The following is an 18,387-nucleotide window of genomic DNA, read 5'->3' on the forward strand; positions in this document are numbered from 1 at the left end:
GAATTTTGGGGAGACATTCAATCCATAGCAGGGAGTGATTGATTTAAGATTACTATGGTGTTGGGACTCCCTTGGCGGTCCAGTGGTTAAGACTCCGCGCTTCCAATGCAGGGGGGCACGGGTTTGATCCCTGGTTGGGGAACTAAGATTCCACATGCCACAAGGCATGGCCAAAAAAAACAAGATTGCTATGGTGTCAGTAACTTTTTCTAATTAAGGACAATTTAGTTAAAATCTCGCTAGCACTATTCAATAGAACTTTCTGCAGTGATGGAAATGTTCTGTAAATGTGCTGTCCATTACATTAGCCTCTAGATACACATGGCTATTTAAGTTTAAATTAATTAAGATTAATTAAAATTTCAAATTCACCTTTTCAGATTAATTTCTCAGATGCCCTAGCCACATGTGGCTGTTGAGCACTTGAAATATGACTAGTGCATCTGAGGACCTGACTTTTAATTTTTATTTAATTTTAATTAATGTAAGTAATAGCCACATATGGCTAATGGCTGCTGCATTGGACATCACACATCTTGATTATTCCCTCATACACATGGATGTTTTTGGTGAGACATGTAGGTCTTTAGATCTTTTTTCATCTAGGGCATGGCTGGACAATGGAAATAGAAAGTGAGGCATGTATATAATTTAACATTTTCTAGTAGCCACATCTTTGGTCGTGCTGTGCTGCTTACAGGATCTTAGTTCCCCAACCAGGGATTGACCCCGGGCCCTCAGCAGTGAGAGCGCAGAGTCCTAACCACTAGACCACTAGGGATTTCCCTAGTAGCCACATTTTTAAAAAGTAAAAAAGAAACAGGTAAAATTAGTTTTAATTCTGTATCTTATTTAACCCAGTATATCTAAAATACCATTTCAACATGTAAGGAACATAAAGCAAGTTATTAATGAGATATTTTTCCATTCTTTTTTTTTTTCATGTTCAGTCTTCCAAAACTGGTGTATGTTTTATACTTACAACACATCTCAAGTTGGACTAGCCACATTTCAGGTGCTCTGTAGCCATATGTGGCTCATGGCTTCTACACTAGACAATGCAGATTTACGAATTCTTGCATTGTTGATAAGGCTGCATCTATTTATATATAAAAATGAAAATAAAAATCAGATATTGATTATTTAGTATAAGCTTGTGGGAAAAGTACTGAAGAACATATAGGGCTATGTATTTTATGCTAATACCAGTATAATATTGCGTGCAGTATGCAAAATTCTATATAAACTCTAGATGTGAGGTTTAAATCTATAATTGCATAGGAGATTAATGGACATAATTATGTTTACAGTTTTATCATCTTAGCTATTTTAGCCTTTTTCCTATAGTAGATATAATTTTCATGTTATTGCAAATGAAAATTTGCACACAAATTTTATTATATTTTAGAATGTAGTTTAGGAAAAATGTTTTCATTTTTGTGAAATGTTAACATATTTGGTGCTTAACATTTATAGGAGTCTGTGTTCTCAACTGTGGCCAAAGGCATTGTGGAGTCTTGCATGAGTGGCTATAATGGTACCATCTTTGCCTAGTAAGTTGTTCACTGTTTCCTTATACAAGGGTACAATAGTAAGTGCTTCTGTTTGTTTCCTATGGCTTCTGTAACAAATGACCACATACTTAGTGGCTTGAAACAACACAGATTTATTGTCTTACAGTTCTGTAAGTCAGGAGTTTGACGCCAGTCTCTGAGCTAAAATAAAGGTGTCAGCAGGGCTGTGTTCCTTTCTGAAAGCTCTAGAGGAGAATCTGTTTTCCGACTTCTAGAGGCCATCTACATTATTTGGCTTACAGCCCCCTTTCTCCATCTTCCAAGCCAATGACATGCAACTCTTGCTCTTCCTTAGTCATGTTGCTCTCTGACTGAGGTGGGCACGTTCTTTAATTTTAAGGACTCATGTAATCTGATTGGCCCCACCTGTGTAAGCAAGGTGGAAGGGATTAAACTCTACCTCCTGGAGAGGATCTACATGTTATCTGGGATTCTTCTGTAAGGAAGATTTGTCTTTTTGCCCCCATTAATTAATTAATTCATTTGTATGGTATGGACTTACATATATTTATATCATACTTTGGGTTATAAATCTAATGCTACATTATGTTTATCTTGTTGCTTACATTGTTCTAGCTTGGCCATTGGGAGCTTTTAGGGGTTGGTTTCTGTGTCCCTTTGACATGTCACATCCTTTTTTTTTGAGCACTTCCTTTATGATGCTACAGTACGCTCCTGGCTCATCTTATATTTTCCCTGTCTGAGACCTAGAATCAGCCATTTTGGCAAGGAGCCCTGGTTCCTTTTGTTGGAGAATGGTGTTTAGAAACTAAGGCACTCGGTGTGTTTGTTGCTACTGGAGTGTCATTGCTTCTAGGCCTTTTCAGCAGACAGAGCTAGGTAATATATGTATGTATACTAAGTCATGTATACAGACATATCTATAATTGTTTCTGTTTCTATCCATTTCTTTATACAGTAGGGTAAACTTGAGTTCATACTGATGTCTCTGACTCTAATCCAAGGGTTTAGAATCCATATGGGTTCATTCTAGCCTTCCTTTCTTGTTTATCTGTAACTTCCCTTGCTGACAGTGAGAAACCCGGGCTCCCACTGCTACCATCCGTTTATTTATTTGTTCATCCCCAGTACACATGTAAAGCAGTTTCAAAATTGTTAGCCTGTATCCCTGTGAAGAACAGATTTACTGCATGCAGTGTTTATGTACAGATCCTTTTTTTTTTTCTTAAGTCCTACAATTTCTAGTCAGAACCTTATTTTGTAAACTTACTTGGGCCAGCCCCTTTTCCACCTACACCTTTCAGTGCAGTATGTCATGAACTTGTAATTCAATTAGATACATTCCATCCTGGGGTCTCTGACATCCTAGTTGATGTGTTTTGTTTGTTTATTTAGTTTGCATGCTTTAAAGTTCACCCTTTGTGATGTACAGTTGCATAGTGTTTTGACAAATGCGGAGACCCAAGCATTTAGCACACCTATTGAAGAGAACAGTTTCTCCACCTTCAAAGTTCCTCCTGTTTGTCCCATTCATAGTCAGCCACTCCCCCCCCCCGCCCCCGCCCCCCGCAACCTCTGGATACACTAATAAATTTTCCATTCCTGTAGCTTTGCCTTTCCCAGAGTGTCATATGATTGGAATCATACAATATGTAGCCTTTTGGTTCTGGCTTTTTCATTTAGGATTTGTCTATGTTGTTGCATGCGTCAGTAGCTTTTGCTTTTTCTTTCTTTCCTTTTTTTTTTGCCGAGTAGTATTTTACTGTGTGGATTTACCACCATTTTTTTATTCACTCCCCTGTTAAAGGATATCTTGGTTGCTTCCAGTTTTTAGCAATTATGAATAAAGTTGCTACAAACATTCAAATATTGGGTTTTGTGTGAACATAAGTTTTCAAATCACTTGAGTAAATATGTAGGAATACATTGCTGGGTCATATAGTATAAGAAACTGTCAATCTGTCTTCCAAATATATATTGAAAGTGCATGATGATGGGAATTCCCTCGTGGTCCAGTGGTTAGGACTTGGTGCTTTCACTGCCGAGGGCCTGGGTTCAATCCCTGGTCGGGGAAGTGAGATTCTGCAAGGCTCACAGCGCAGCCAAAAAAAAAGTGCATGATGATTCTGAATTTCTAAATGCTGGCAGCCTTAAAATACTGCTCTAGGTTTAATGTTGGAATGTAAGCTGACAACCTTGGCAGTTCTAGAAGGTCAGTTTTCTTTACAAGGTGAATCATTTCAGATTTATTTCATAAATAGGAATATAATTTGTAGTACAATTATTTTTTCCTTTTCTTCTAGCAATAGACTTCCTAATTTTATTTAGAACCAGAGGTTTTTAATAGGATGTAGTGAATTATGTAATTAATTTTGAGCAGCTGATGCTTTTTTTGTGTGTTTGCCCTTGGTTCATCTGTAATTGGCTCAAAATACAAGGAAATAAAAAATAAGAAGTTTAAAGCTTGGATTCATCTTGTGCACAAATTCTTCCTTGAAAATTTGCCTTTGCCTTTCATGCTTACTTTTCAGTTGTGTTCAGCAGAACTAAATATTCTCTCTTGACGCATGAAGCAGATAACCATTTTCTCATGTCTTCTCAAGAAAAAAAAAAGATTTTTTTTCCACAGAATATTTTGAGTGGTAGAGTTCAAAAATCAATTTGAAATAAGAGCCACAATTACCAGAGATTATATATCTTCAGAACTGTTTTCTTTGAAGATCCTTAAGCATACTAATTATAATATTTAATTTGAAAATTGCTTTTGGTAGTCAAGGGCAGAAATGAGAAACATATGGAGAGAAGTGAGCATTGGTTTATTGGTTGGTTGAGCATACCTTCTGGTTTACCTTAGACAGTCTCAATTCTAGAGTTATTGTTAATAGTGTCCCCTTCACCTTCAAGTAGGACGCTCAACAGTATCCATTTCTTATTCTGAGTTAACTGAAGAACTTTTTTCCCCCTACTTCCGAAAGAAAGAGGTAACCAACTAGATTATACTGTTTTCTAGCTCTTGGGGCATTGAACCAAAAAGTAAACTCAAAATTTTATATTTGTGCCATGAGTCCAATGTAACCACATTTAACATCCTAACTGACGTCTATCTTCAACATAATTTTTTATTTTGTTTTTATTCTTTTAATATTTATTTATATTTATTTTGGCTGCACCAGGTCTTAGTTGCAGCACGTGGGATCTTTAGTTGCGGCATGTGGACTTTTAGTTGTGGAATGCATTGCAGGATCTAGTTCCCTGACCAGGGATCAAACCTGGGCCCCCTGCATTGGGAGCATGGAGTCTTACCCACTGGACCACCAGGGAAGTCCCTAAATTTTAACTTTAGTTTTTTGTTTCTCCTGTTTCTTGGTGTACCTGAGGAGATATGACACTATACAAAAAAAAAAAAAAAAAAAATCAAGCCTATAGCATAAGGATGTTTTTAATTGCTTTATTTTTAAATGAAAACATCTTAGTATCTTTTAAAGGCAGAATTTAGGAAGAGAATTGCTGCATTATTTAGAATAGCAAAAATTGGAAAAAAATTTCTAGTTGGTTCTGATTAAATAAATTATGATACATTCATGGAATACTATGTAGCCATTAAAAATAAAGAGGCAGATCTCTATTTACCAGCATAGAAAGATGTGTGAGATAAAAATTAAGGGAAAAAAACAGGTTGCAGAGAAGTATGAATAGCATCATTCCAACTTTGTAAATAAAAATTAAATGAAAACTCTGATGGCCATGTCTGTATAATCCAGAAGCATTTATTAGACAGTTAAGAGTGGTTAAGTCTTAGTGGTAGAATAGGAGAGAAAGAACATGTATCATTCACTTTTTACCTGATATAATTTTAAAAACGAAAGACAGTTCTCTGTGGGGAAAATTTATATACTAGTAGACCATATTAAAATAGGGTAGTCTTCTAAATTTCATGTGTGAAAATAATATATGAAACATTCTTTTTTACAGTGGACAGACTGGTTCAGGGAAAACATTTACTATGATGGGTAAGTAAATTAGAGATGAACATTTACTGGCTTAGTCTACTCTTTTTGTGATGACAGAACTTAGTATATTTTTTGGAAAGGAATACTTTCTGGTATATGATGTTGACCTCATAAAATTAAGGTTATTTCCCAAGCTTCTGTCAGATTGCGACTTCCATTATAGCAAAGTCTGTGTTTTTAGCTACGTTCCCAGCTCAATGCTTAGCACAGAGTATGTGCTCAATGAACAATTTTTGAAGTGGGTTTAATGAGTTTTTATATATTATGTACCTGTATAACCACTACCCAGACCAAGATTCCTAGTCAGTAACTACTCCCATTGCTGTCCCCTGACATATGTATTACTCTGACTTCTGTCATCACTAGTTTTGCTTGTTTTTGCACTTCTACAAATGAAATTTTACTGTATTTACTCTTTTATGTATGGCTTCTTTCTCTCAGCCTGAGGTTTGTCAGATTCACTAATGTTATGGCATGTAGTAGTAGTTTATTTCCATTACTGTATAATAGATTATTGTATAAATATAACACATTTTCTATTATTTTTTTAATAGATCTTTATTGGAGATAATTGCTTCACAATACTGTGTTAGTTTCTGTTGCATGGCAAAGCGAATCAGCCATATGCATACATATATCCCCATATCTCCTCCCTCTTGAACCTCCCTCCCATTGTCCCTATCCCACCCCTCTAGGTCATCGCAAAGCACCGAGCCGATCTCCCTGTGCTATGCTGCTGCTTCCCACCAGCCAACTATTTTACATTCGGTAGTGTATATATGTTGACGCTACTGTCACTTTGCCCAACTTCACCCTCCCACCACATGTCATCAAGTCCATTCTCTATTTCTTTATTTCTGCCCTGAAACTAGATTCATCAGTACCATTTTTTTTTTAGATTCCATATATATTTGTTAGCATATGGTACTTGTTTTTCTCTTTCTGACTTACATCACTCTGTGTGACAGACTCTAGGTCCATCCACCTCACTACAAATAACTCAGTTTCGTTTTTTTTTTTTTTGGTGGTACGCGGGCCTCTCACTGTCGTGGCCTCTCCCGTTGCGGAGCACAGGCTCCGGGCGTGCAGGCCCAGCGGCCATGGCTCACGGGCCCAGCCGCTCCGCAGCATGTGGGATCCTCCCAGACCGGGGCACGAACCCGTGTCCCCTGCATTGGCAGGCGGACTTTCAACCACTGCGCCACCAGGGAAGCCCAGTTTCGTTTGTTTTTATGGCTGAGTAATATTGCATTGTATATATGTGCCACATCTTCTTTATCCATTCATCTGTCGATGGACATTTAGGTTGGTTCCATGTCCTGGCTATTGTAAATAGTGCTGCAATGAGCATTGGGGTGCATGTGTCTTTTTGAATTATGGTTTTCTCAGGGTGTATGCCCAGTAGTAGGATTGTTGGGTCATATGGTAATTCTATTCTTAGTTTTTTGAGGAACCTCCATACTGTTTTCCATAGTGGTTGTATCAGTTTACGTTCCCACCAACAGTGCAGGAGGGTTCCCTTTTCTCCACACCCTTTCCAGCAATTATTGTTTCCAGCTTTTTTGATAATGGCCATTCTGACCGGCATGAAGTGATACCTCATTGTAGTTTTGATTTACATTTTTCTAATAATTAGTGATGTTGAGCATCTTTTCATGTGCCTCTTGACCATCTGTATGTCTTCCTTGGTGAAATGTCTATTTACGTCTTCTGCCCATTTTTTAACTGGATTGTTTGTTTTTTTCGTATTGAGTTCCATAAGCTGTTTGTATATTTTGGAGATTAATCCTTTGTCTGTTGTTTCATTTGCAAATATTATCTCCCATTCTGAGCATTGTCTTTTTGTCTTGTTTATAGTTTCCTTTGCTGTGCAAAAGCTTTTAAGTTTAATTAAGTCCCATTTGTTTATTTTTGTTTTTATTTCTGTTACTCTTGGAGGTGGATCAAAAAAGACCTTGCTGTGGTTTATGTCAAAGTGTGTTTTTCCTATGTTTTCCTCTAAAAGTTTTATAGTGTCTGGTCTTACGTTTAAGTTTTTAATCCATTTGGAATTTATTTTTGTATATGATGTTAGGTAGTGTTCTAATTTCATTCTTTTACATGTAGCTGTCCAGTTTTCCCAGCATCACTTGTTGAAGAGGCCGTCTTTTCTCCATTGTATGTTCTTGCCTCCTTTGTCGTAAATTAGGTGCCCATATGTGTGTGGGTTTATCTCTGGGCATTCTGTCCTGTACCACTGAGCTATATTTCTGTTTTTGTGCCAGTACCATACTCTCTTGATTACTGTAGCTTTGTGGTATAGTTTGAAGTCAGGGAGCCTGATTCCTCCAACTCCATTTTTCTTTCTCAAGATTGCTTTGGCTATTCGGTGTCTTTTGTGTTTCCATACGAATTGTAAGATTTTTTTGTTCTAATTCTGTGAAAAATGCCATTGGTAATTTGATAAGGATTGCATTGAATCTGTAGATTGCTTTCGATAGTATAGTCATTTTCACAATATTGATTCTTCCAATCCAAGAACATGGTATATTTCTCCATCTGTTTATGTCATCTTTGATTTCTTTCATCAGTGTTTAATAGTTTTCTGAGTACAAGTCTTTCGCCTCCTTAGGCAGGTTTATTCCTAGGTATTTTATTCTTTTTGTTGCAGTGATAAATGGGAGTGTTTCCTTAATTTCTCTTTCTGATTTTTCGTTGTTGGTGTATAGGAATGCCAGAGATTTCTGTGCATTAATTTTGTATCTTGCAACCTTACCAAATTCATTGATTAGTTCTAGTAGTTTTCTGGTGGCATCTTTAGGATTTTCTATGTATAGTATCATGTCTTCTGCAAACAGTGACAGTTTTACTTCTTCTTTTCCAATTTGTATTCCTTTTTCTTCTCTCATTGCTGTGGCTAGGACTTCCAAAACTATGTTGAATATGAGTGGTGAGAGTGGACATCCTTGTCTTGTTCCTGATCTTAGTGCACATGCTTCCAGTTTTTCACCACTGAGCATGATGCTTGTTGTGGGTTTGTCATATATGGCCTTTATTATGATGAGGTGAGTTCCCTCTATGCCCATTTTCTGGAGAATTTTTGTCATAAATGGGTGTTGAATTTTGTCAAAAGCTTTTTCTGCATCTATTGAGATGATCATATGGTTTTTATTCTTCAGTTTGTTAATATGGTGTATCACATTGATTGATTTGCGTATATTGAAGAATCCTTGCATCACTGGGATAAACCCCACTTGATCATGGTGTATGATCCTTTTAATGTGCTGTTGGATTCTGTTTGCTAGGATTTTGTTGAGGATTTTTGCATCTATGTTCATCAGTGATACTGGTCTATAATTTTCTTTTTTTGTGATATCTTTTTCTGGTTTTGGTATCAGGGTGATGGTGGCTTCGTACAATGAATTTGGGAGTGTTCCTCCCTCTGCAATTTTTTGGAAGCGTTTGAGAAGGATTGGTGTTAGCTCTTCTCTAAATGTTTGATAGAATTCGCTTGTGAAGCCATCTGGTCCTGGACTTTTGTTTGTTGGAAGATTTTAAATTCTGGTTTCAATTTCATTACTTGTGATAGGACTGCTTATATTTTCTAATTCTTCCTGGTTCAGTCTCAGAAAATTGTACCTTTCCAAGAATTTGTCCATTTCTTCGTGGTTGTCCATTTTTTTGGCATATGGTTGTTGCAGTAGTCTCTTATCATCCTTTATATTTCTGCAGTGTCAGTTGTGATTTCTCCCTTTTCATTTCCAATTTTATTGATTTGCGTCCTCACCCTTTTTTTTTCTTTGTTTTTTTTTTTTGCGGTACGCAGGCCTCTCACTGTTGTGGCCTCTCCTGCTGTGGAGCACAGGCTCAGCGGCCATGGCTCACAGGCCCAGCCACTTCACAGCATGTGGGATCTTCCCGGACTGGGGCACGAACCCGTGTCCCCTGCATCGGCAAGCAGACTTTCAACCACTGCGCCACCAAGGAAGCCCTCCCTTTTTTTCTTGATGAGTCTGACTAAGGATTTATCAATTTTGTTTATCTTCTCGAAGAACCAGCTTTTAGTTTTATTGATTTTTGCTATTGTTTTCTTTGTTTCTATTTCATTTATTTCTGCTCTGATCTTTATGATTTCTTTCCTTCTATTGACTTTGGGTTTTCTTTGTTCTTCTTTCTCTAGTTGTTTTAAGTGTAGGGTTATATTGTTTATTTGAGATTTTTCTTGTTTCTTGAGGTGAGATTGAATTGCTGTAAACTTCCCTCTTAGAACTGCTTTTGCTGCAACCCATAGGTTTTGGGTCATCATGTTTTCATTGTCATTTGTTTCTATGTATTTTTTAGTTTCTTCTTTGATTTCTTCAGTGATCTCTTGGTTATTTAGTAGCACAGTGTTTAGCCTCCAGTGTTTATTTATTTATTTATTTATTTATTTTGCGGTACGCAGGCCTCTCACTGTTGTGGCCTCTCCCGTTGCGGAGCACAGGCTCCAGACGCGCAGGCTCAGCGGCCATGGCTCACGGGCCCAGCCGCTCCACAGCATGTGGGATCTTCCTGGACCAGGGAACGAACCCGTGTCCCCTGCATCGGCAGGCGGACTCTCAACCACTGCGCCACCAGGGAAGCCCCGCCTCCAGTGTTTTTTACACTTTTTTCCTATAATTGATTTCCAGTCTCAGAGCATTGTGGTCAGAAAAGATGCTTGATATGATTTCAATTTTCTTAAATTTTTCGATGCTTGATTTGTGACCCAACATGTGATCTGTCCTGGAGAATGTTTCATGTATACCTGAGAAGAAAGTGTATTCTGCCACTTTTGGGTGGAATATTCTATAAATATCAATTAGATCTATCTAGTCTATTGTGTCATTTAAAGCTTGTGTTTCCTTATTTATTTTCTGTTTGGATGATCTGTCCATTGGGGTAAGTGAGGTGTTAGAAAGTCTCCTACTATTATTGTGTTACTGTCAATTTCTCCTTTCATGGTTGTTAGCATTTGCCTTATGTATTGAGGTGCTCCTCTGCTGGGTGCATAAACATTTTTAATTGTTATATCTTCTTCTTGGATTGATCCTTTGATCATTATGTAGTGTCCCTCCTTATCTCTTGTAACAGTCTTTATTTTAAACTCTATTTTATCTGATACGAGTATTGCACTCCAACTTTCTTATGATTTCCATTTGCATGGAATATCTTTTTCCATCCCTTCACTTTCAGTCTGTATGTGTCCCTAGGTCTGAAGTGGGTCTCTTGTAGACAGCATATATATGGGTCTTGTTTTTGTATCCATTCAGCCAGTCTGTGTCTTTTGGTCGGGGCATTTAATCCATTTACATTCAAGGTTATTATCGATAGGTATGTTTCTATTACCATTTTCTTAATTGTTTTGGGTTTGTTTGTTTGTTTTTAACATCTTTACTGGAGTATAATTGCTTTACAATGGTGTGTTAGTTGGGTTTGTTTTTGTGTGTCTTTTTCTTCTCTTGTGTTTCCCACTTAGAGAAGTTTCTTTAGCATTTGTTGTAAAGCTGGTTTGGTGGTACTGAATTCTCTTAGTTTTTGTTTGTCTGAAATGCTTTTGACTTCTCCATCGAATCTGAATGAGATCCTTGCTGGGTAGAGTAATCTTGGTTGTAGGTTTTTCTCTTTCATCACTTTAAGTATATCCTGCCACTCCCTTCTGGCCTGCAGAGTTTCTGCTGAAAAATCAGCTGATAACCTTATGGGGATTCCTTTGCATGTTATTTTTTGTTTTTCCCTTGCTGCTTTTAATATTTTTTCTTTGAACTTAGTTTTTGTTAGTTTGATTAATATGTGTTTTGATGTGTTTTTCCTAGGGTTTATCCTGTATGGACTTTCTGTACTTCCTGGACTTGGGTGACTATTTCCTTTCCCATGTTAGGGAAGTTTTCCATTATCTCTTCAAGTATTTTCTCAGACCCTTTCTGTTTCTCTTCTTTTTCTGAGACCCCTATAATTCGAATGTTGGTGCATTTGGTGTTGTCCCAGAGGTCTCTGAGATTGTCTTCAGTTCTTTTCATTCTTTTTTCTGTATTCTGCTCCTCGGCAGTTATTTCCACCATTTTGTCTTCCAGCTCACTTATTCCTTCTTTTGCCTCAGTTATTCTGTTACTGATTCCTTCTAGTGTATTTTTCATTTCATTTATTGTGTTGTTCGTCTCTGTTTGTTTGTTCCTTAGTTCTTCTAGATCTTTGTTAAACATTTCTTGTATTTTCTCAATACGTGCTTCCATTCTATATCCGAGATTCTGGATCATCTTTACTATCATTACTCTGAATTCTTTTTCAGATAGATTGCCTATTTCCTCTTCATTTATTTGGTCTTATAGGGTTTTTTTACCTTCCTCCTTCATCTGTGACATTTTTTTGCTGTCTCTTTTTTTTTTTTTAATGAGTGGGATTGTGTTCCAGTTTTACTGGTTGTTTGGCCTGAGGCTTCCAACACTGGAGTTTGTAGGCTCTTGGGTAGAGCTGGGTCTTGGTGCTGAGATGAGGAACTCTGTGAGACCTCACTCTGATGAATATTCCCTGGGGTCTGAGGTTCTCTATTAGTCCAGTGGTTCAGATTCAGAGCTCCCACCACAGGAGCTTCTGCCCAACCCTGTGCTCACAAATCAAGATCCCACAAGCTGTGTGGGGTGGCAAAGGAAAGAGAACAATAACAAAGTAAAAAATAAAATTAGACTAGGAAACTAATAGATATATTAGAAAGAATGTAAAAGTAAAAGTATAGATGAATCAGCAACTGGAAGGTACGTCAGTACCACAATAGTGAAAAAGAGGAGGAGGGAGAAGAAAAAAGAAAAAAAAAGGAGCGGGGGGAAGGCCTTGGCCATGGAGAGCAGGGCCTAAGCAAGGGTGAGGTTTGGGCGGTGGGTGGGGCCAATGCTCAGCACCCACAGGGCTGGAAAAGGCCCTGGGGGCTGTGGCGCTTAGTCTCAAGGACCAGAAGGGGCCCAGGCATGCCCCCCACCCCTGGTCTCAGAGAGTGGGGGACCTCACCTGGGAGCCCAGCAGGCTTCCTGGGCTTGAGTGGGTTGGGCAAACGCCCTCCTCTCCTCTCCTGCTCCTCCGGTCTGGGGTCTGGGAGGGCCCCTCCTACCTGCCAATCCTGATCTCCCTGTCCTCCCTCCTATACCCCCAGGACCAATGCGGGGTGGGCCTTGGAGGGCAGGAAGCTGGTCTGGGAGCTCAGTAGGCTCCCTGGGCCCGAGTGGGCGGGGAAAACACCCTCTGCTTCTCTCCCCCTCCTCCTCGGTGGCCCCTCTCACCTGCCACTCCTGATCTCCCCAGCAGCCCTCCTGTGCCCCCAGAACCCATGTGGACTGGATGGGGCTTTGTTGGGGGGAACTGGCTTGGGAGCTCAGGAGCCTCCCCGACACCAGTGGGCCAGGTGATCACCCTCTGCTCCTCTCACACTCTTCCCGTAGAGTCCCTCCCACCTCCCTCTCCTGATCTCCCCAGCCTCAGGGGAACCGATCCTGTCTGGCCTCCATTTCTCCTCCCCTCTTGGTCCCCCTACATCCTACCGGTTCACTCTGGGATTCCTCCCATCTCTTTGGGGTCAGAGCCCCCCACCAGCGGCTGGCAGGTGCCCTAGTTGTGGGGAGACGCTAACTCTGCGTCTTCCCACACTGCCATCTTAAAGGAGTTCCACATTTTCTATTCTGCTGTTGCTAGACAGTTTTAGAGCACATGAATAGTACTGTTATGGACATTTTTTTCTCGTGTGGGCCTTTTATAGTGCATATCTATTGAACTTTAAACTTCTGGGCATGGACTTGCTGGGTTATAGTATATGTATGTTCAGCTTTAGTAAAAAGGTCATGATGGAGATGCATAGATGTGGAATTTCCCAGTGCTCCACATCCATGTCCACACTTGGTATTGTCCGTTTTAAAAATTTTAGTTGTTCTGGAGTATGTATAGTACTATCTCGTGTTTTTATTTGCACTTGTTTGATGTTCATTGACTACTAAGCACCTTTTATACATTTATTGGACATTTGAATAGCCTCTCTGTAAAACGCCCATTCAAGCTTTTATCTCTTTTTTTAAAATTTATTTATTTATTTATATTTGGCTGCATTGGGTCTTGTTTGCTGTGGGCAGGCTTTCTCTAATTGCAGTGAGCGGGGGCTGCTCTTCGTTGTGGTGCGCGGGCCTCTCATTGCTGTGGCTTTTCTTGCTGTGGAGCACGGGCTGTAGGTGCACGGACTTCAGTAATTGTGGCATGTGGGCTCAATAGTTGTGGCTCACGGGCTCTAGAACACAGGCTCAGTAGTTGTGGCGCATGGGCTTAGTTGCTCTGCGTTATATGGAATCCTCCCAGACCAGGGCTTGAACCCGTGTCCCCTGCATTGGCAGGTGGATTCTTAACCACTGCAACACCAGGGAAGTCCCTCAAGCTTTTTTCTTATTTAAAAATTATCTTGGGCTTCCTTGGTGGCACAGTGGTTGAGAGTCCGCCTGCCGATGCAGGGGACACGGGTTCGTGCCCCAGTCTGGGAAGATCCCACATGCCGTGGAGTTTTCTGTCTGTAGATAATATTCTAATATTATCTGTCCTCTGTGTTCATTTACTTGCATTTCTCTGCCCTGTTTTATATATTTTTTATTCTTTTTTTTTTAAGGTATAGCACACCGAGATGACAATAATATTTTAAAATTTATTTTCTGTAACTTTCTAGCATACGCCAGCATTTGTTAGTTCCTTTGGTCTCTAAGGCATATATATATTTTTAAAATAAATTTACTTATTGATTGATTGATTTTTGGCTGTGTTGGGTCTTCATTGCTGTGTGTGGGCTTTCTCTAGTTGCGGCAAGCGGGGTGCAACTCTTCGTTGCAGTGCACTGGCTTCTCATTTCGGTGGCTTCTCTTGTTGTGGAGCATGGGCTCTATGCACATGGGCTTCAGTAGTTGTGGCACACGGGCTTAGTTGCTTCTTGGCATGTGGGATCTTCCCGGACGAGGGCTTGAGCCCGTGTCCCCTGCATTGACATGTGGATTCTTAACCACTGCATCACCAGGGAAGTCCCTCTAAGGCATGTTTAACTAATACATATAGTAACTTTTGGATCTTTTCTAGCTTTATAGTTTTTTTTCTGACAGATATAGCTATAGCTTGAATTAGTATCCAAAAAATCCTGCTGTTTACATATCCACTCACATCTCCCCTTTTCCCGAATGTTAACAAAACAGAGATTGGATTGCTCTTCAGTTTTCTGTCTGTACAGAAATCTTGTGAAGAATTCCTATAGTATCTTTCTTACCAGCTTGGCTTTTATTGCCCAATTAACAAAATACTAGCTAATGCTAATTTTTATACCCTGTGAGATAGTTATTACCATTATTCTTTCCATATTATAGTTGAAAACTCCAAGAGATTTAAGTAATTAGCCTGTGGCCCCACAGCCAGTGTATAAAGATCAGCCTAGGAGACAGAATGTCTTATGCAACAGTAAAGTACAATTATTTGTTATTTCTGCTAATTTTGGTACCTGCAGAAGGAAAAATTTCAAGCTTGGGACTGAAATGGATTTTTTAATTTATCAAACAACAACTACTTTTAAAAATTGCTTAGTGGCTATTGTGGGCCCTTCTCTTCAGTCCCATTGATAGGCAGGTTCTATTATGCCATCTGTTACAGACCACGATTTATCTTGTTTGGGGCCTGAAAGAAACTGATAATACAGTTTGTCTTTTCTATATGAATTGCCTTTCAGTGTTGCTGTTTTGAAAGACTCCTGTTAACAGAATAAAAATGAACAGCTATATATATATTTTTTTACATTTTTCTTTAGGACCATCTGAATCTGATACTTTTTCTCATAACCTGAGAGGAGTAATTCCACGAAGTTTTGAATATTTGTTTTCCTTAATTGAACGTGAAAAAGAGAAGGTAAAACTTATTGTAAAAATAAAGCGATTCTATGAAATACCTAGTTTTGAGTAGCTAACTACTACTAATTAGCTCATGATACATGGAGGGGCATCACTGGGAGTCTACAGTGTGGATAGACTAGAGTCATAAAAAAAAATCTTTCAATTCTTAAGATTAAATTAAGGATTCTGAGTTTATTATTTTCTAAAAGTTTTTAGTCTATAAAACATGCATCATCCCTGAACCCACATTGAAAGAAAGAAGAATGTAGTGCTTCTTAGGCTCTCAGACTTTACAAGAGAGAAAGTGTAAAGAAAACCTTAACTGAGGAAAACAAATTCATTAAGCTCCATCACCTACCTGCGCCTAGGCTCACAGTTGACTGCAGCTGTCCCTACATCTTCATGACAGCCACTAGTAATGGGCCCATCTGTACCTCCTTTGCAGCACCTGCTACCACCTGACTATGCTCTCCTTGCTTCACACGTGGTGTGGCTCCATCATCCTAGCGATGTGGCCTTCCATTTTCCATTGGCTCCCAGATTGGGTCATTCTGTTGGTTGTGCGTCTTTAGCTTAGGGAATTCCAGGCTTAAGAGCCATTAGTGTTTTATGTTCTATTACCTATGTGCCAAGGAGTCTGATATATAGCATTGGTTTACTCCTTACTCCTTTGCAGAAACTATGCCTGACCATTGCAGTTAGACACACATATTATGTGCCAGTGAAGTAAGTTTAGTGACGTGCATTTCTGTGGTTAAAAATCCTATAGCGAGGCTTTTTAAAGAAAACTTTTATTTGTTTATTTTTTTAAAGAGAGACTTTTAAAATACATTGTGTTCAGTCGTTTGAGGAATATAACACTTGATTCATATATAAGACAGGTGAAATGGAATTGCTATTTTCATCACAAGGGGAAAAAATTATGTAACTGTGTATGGCGATGGATGTTAACTAGACTTATTGTGATCATTTTGCAATATATACAAATATCAAATCATTATGTTATCCGCCTGAAACTAGTATAATGCTATATATCAATTATACCTCAATTAAACAAAAAATGGAATTGCCTATTTGGAATGCTCAAGTGCCACCTCCCTGTCTTTGTTCTGAGGCACTGGTGAGAACTTTAAGGGCTCCTGGGACCACAGTTCGATGCCACTTTAAAGTGTACTGATGTGCTGAAACTACTAATCTGTATTTTAAACCTGACTTTTAAGTGTCCTGTATTGTGTAAAGGATAATGTTGTAGGAATTTTATATGTTGTGAAGTGAGTGAAAGATGAATGCTCATGAAAGGTAAGGATGAACTCATGAAAAGAACATAGCTACACCAGGCTTCTGTTTTACAGGCTGGAGCTGGAAAGAGTTTTCTTTGTAAGTGTTCCTTTATTGAAATCTACAACGAGCAGATCTATGACCTCCTGGACTCTGCATCGGCTGGACTGTACTTAAGGGAGCATATTAAGAAGGGAGTCTTCGTTGTTGGTGCTGTGGAGCACGTGGTGACCTCAGCTGCTGAAGCCTATCAGGTACCCTGCCTTGAGCAATTTGATTCGTAGGCAACATAGCATGCTGTGACGAGCACCTTGATCTCAAAAAAAGAGCAAGAGTTGAGTTACTAAAAATGTTTTGTGAAGCCATAACCAGAATGTTCATGAGAAGAAATGAAAGAAGGATATGACACTGTTTTATAAATTTCCCCTTAGTTAAAATAGAAGTTTGACCCCTGATTTTGTGTTATTTTGGTGTTTTTCATTCCGGTCATAGACTCCTAAAAACCACCTTACATGTCAATGGGGGACAGTTTGTTAGTGACCATATCCCTTTAGTTGTTCCTCCTGGGAGCTGCCCTTCTTTTGGGGAGGGTTTCTTTAAAGGATATAGAGTTACAGTTTTATTTTATTATTATTTATTTATTTATTTTATTTATTTTATTTTGGCTGTATTGGGTCTTCGTTGCTGCGCACGGGCTTTCTCTAGTTGTGGCGAGTGGGGCTACTCTTTGTTGTGGTGCGCGGGCTTCTCGTTGCGGTGGCTTCTCGTTGCGGAGCATGGGCTCTAGGCACACGGGCTTCAGTAGTTGTGGCATGCTGGCTCAGTAGTTGTGGCACACGGGCTCAGTAGTTGTGGCACACGGGCTCAATAGCTGTGGCGCATGGGCTTAGCTGCTCCGCGGCATGTGGGATCTTCCCGGACCAGGGCTCGAACCTGTGTCCCCTGCATTGGCAGGCAGATTCTTAACCACTGCGCCACCAGGGAAGCCTGGAGTTGCCCTTTTGAAGAGCTCCTGGGATCTCTGCCCTTCAAACCAGCTGGCTCTGCTCTCTATTTTCCACCCTTGTTTATTATTTGTTAGGTGTCAAAAGGCAACCTCTTCTGGCCATTCAGCTCAGGACAATGAAACCTTTTGACAGGAATTTGAAAACTAATCTATTCACGTTTTTTTTTTTGAATTTTTTTAAATTTATTTTTTTATACAGCAGGTTCTTATTAGTTATCCATTTTATACATATTAGTGTATATATGTCAATCCCAATCTCCCAATTTGTCACAGCACCACACACACACACACACCCCACCACTTCCCCCACCTTGGTGTCCATACGTTTGTTCTCTACATTTGTGTCTCTATTTCTGCCCTGCAAACTGGTTCATCTGTACCATTTTTCTAGGTTCCACATATATGCGTTAATATATAATATTTGTTTTTCTCTTTCTGACTTCACCCTGTATGACAGTCTCTAGATCAATCCACGTCTCTACAAATGACCCAATTTCATTCCTTTTTATGACTGAGTAATATTCCATTGTATACACGTGACACATCTTTTTTATCTATTGTCTGTCGATGGGCATTTAGGTTGCTTCCATGACCTGGCTATTGTAGATAGTGCTGCAATGAACATTGGGGTGCATGTGTCTTTTTGAATTATGGTTTTCTCTGGGTATATGCCC

At 39.3% G+C, this 18,387-nt stretch overlaps 1 protein-coding gene across 1 annotated transcript in view; it reads left to right on the top strand.

The window, feature by feature from the left end:
- KIF15 (kinesin family member 15) overlaps window positions 1-18,387 on the top strand; it is a gene marked incomplete at both ends in the record, with an annotated part of 73,947 nt that overhangs the window by 7,957 nt on the left and 47,603 nt on the right. Inside the window, 4 exons of the mRNA XM_082849187.1 lie at window positions 1,477-1,553; window positions 5,508-5,545; window positions 15,348-15,445; window positions 16,782-16,961. Of these exons, the coding sequence (XP_082705313.1) occupies window positions 1,477-1,553; window positions 5,508-5,545; window positions 15,348-15,445; window positions 16,782-16,961 (393 nt within the window). The remainder of the gene's footprint in view (window positions 1-1,476; window positions 1,554-5,507; window positions 5,546-15,347; window positions 15,446-16,781; window positions 16,962-18,387) is intronic.

Source organism: Leucopleurus acutus (assembly GCF_964270905.1).
Source record: "Leucopleurus acutus genome assembly, chromosome: 10".
Taxonomy (NCBI): Eukaryota; Metazoa; Chordata; class Mammalia; order Artiodactyla; family Delphinidae; genus Leucopleurus; species Leucopleurus acutus.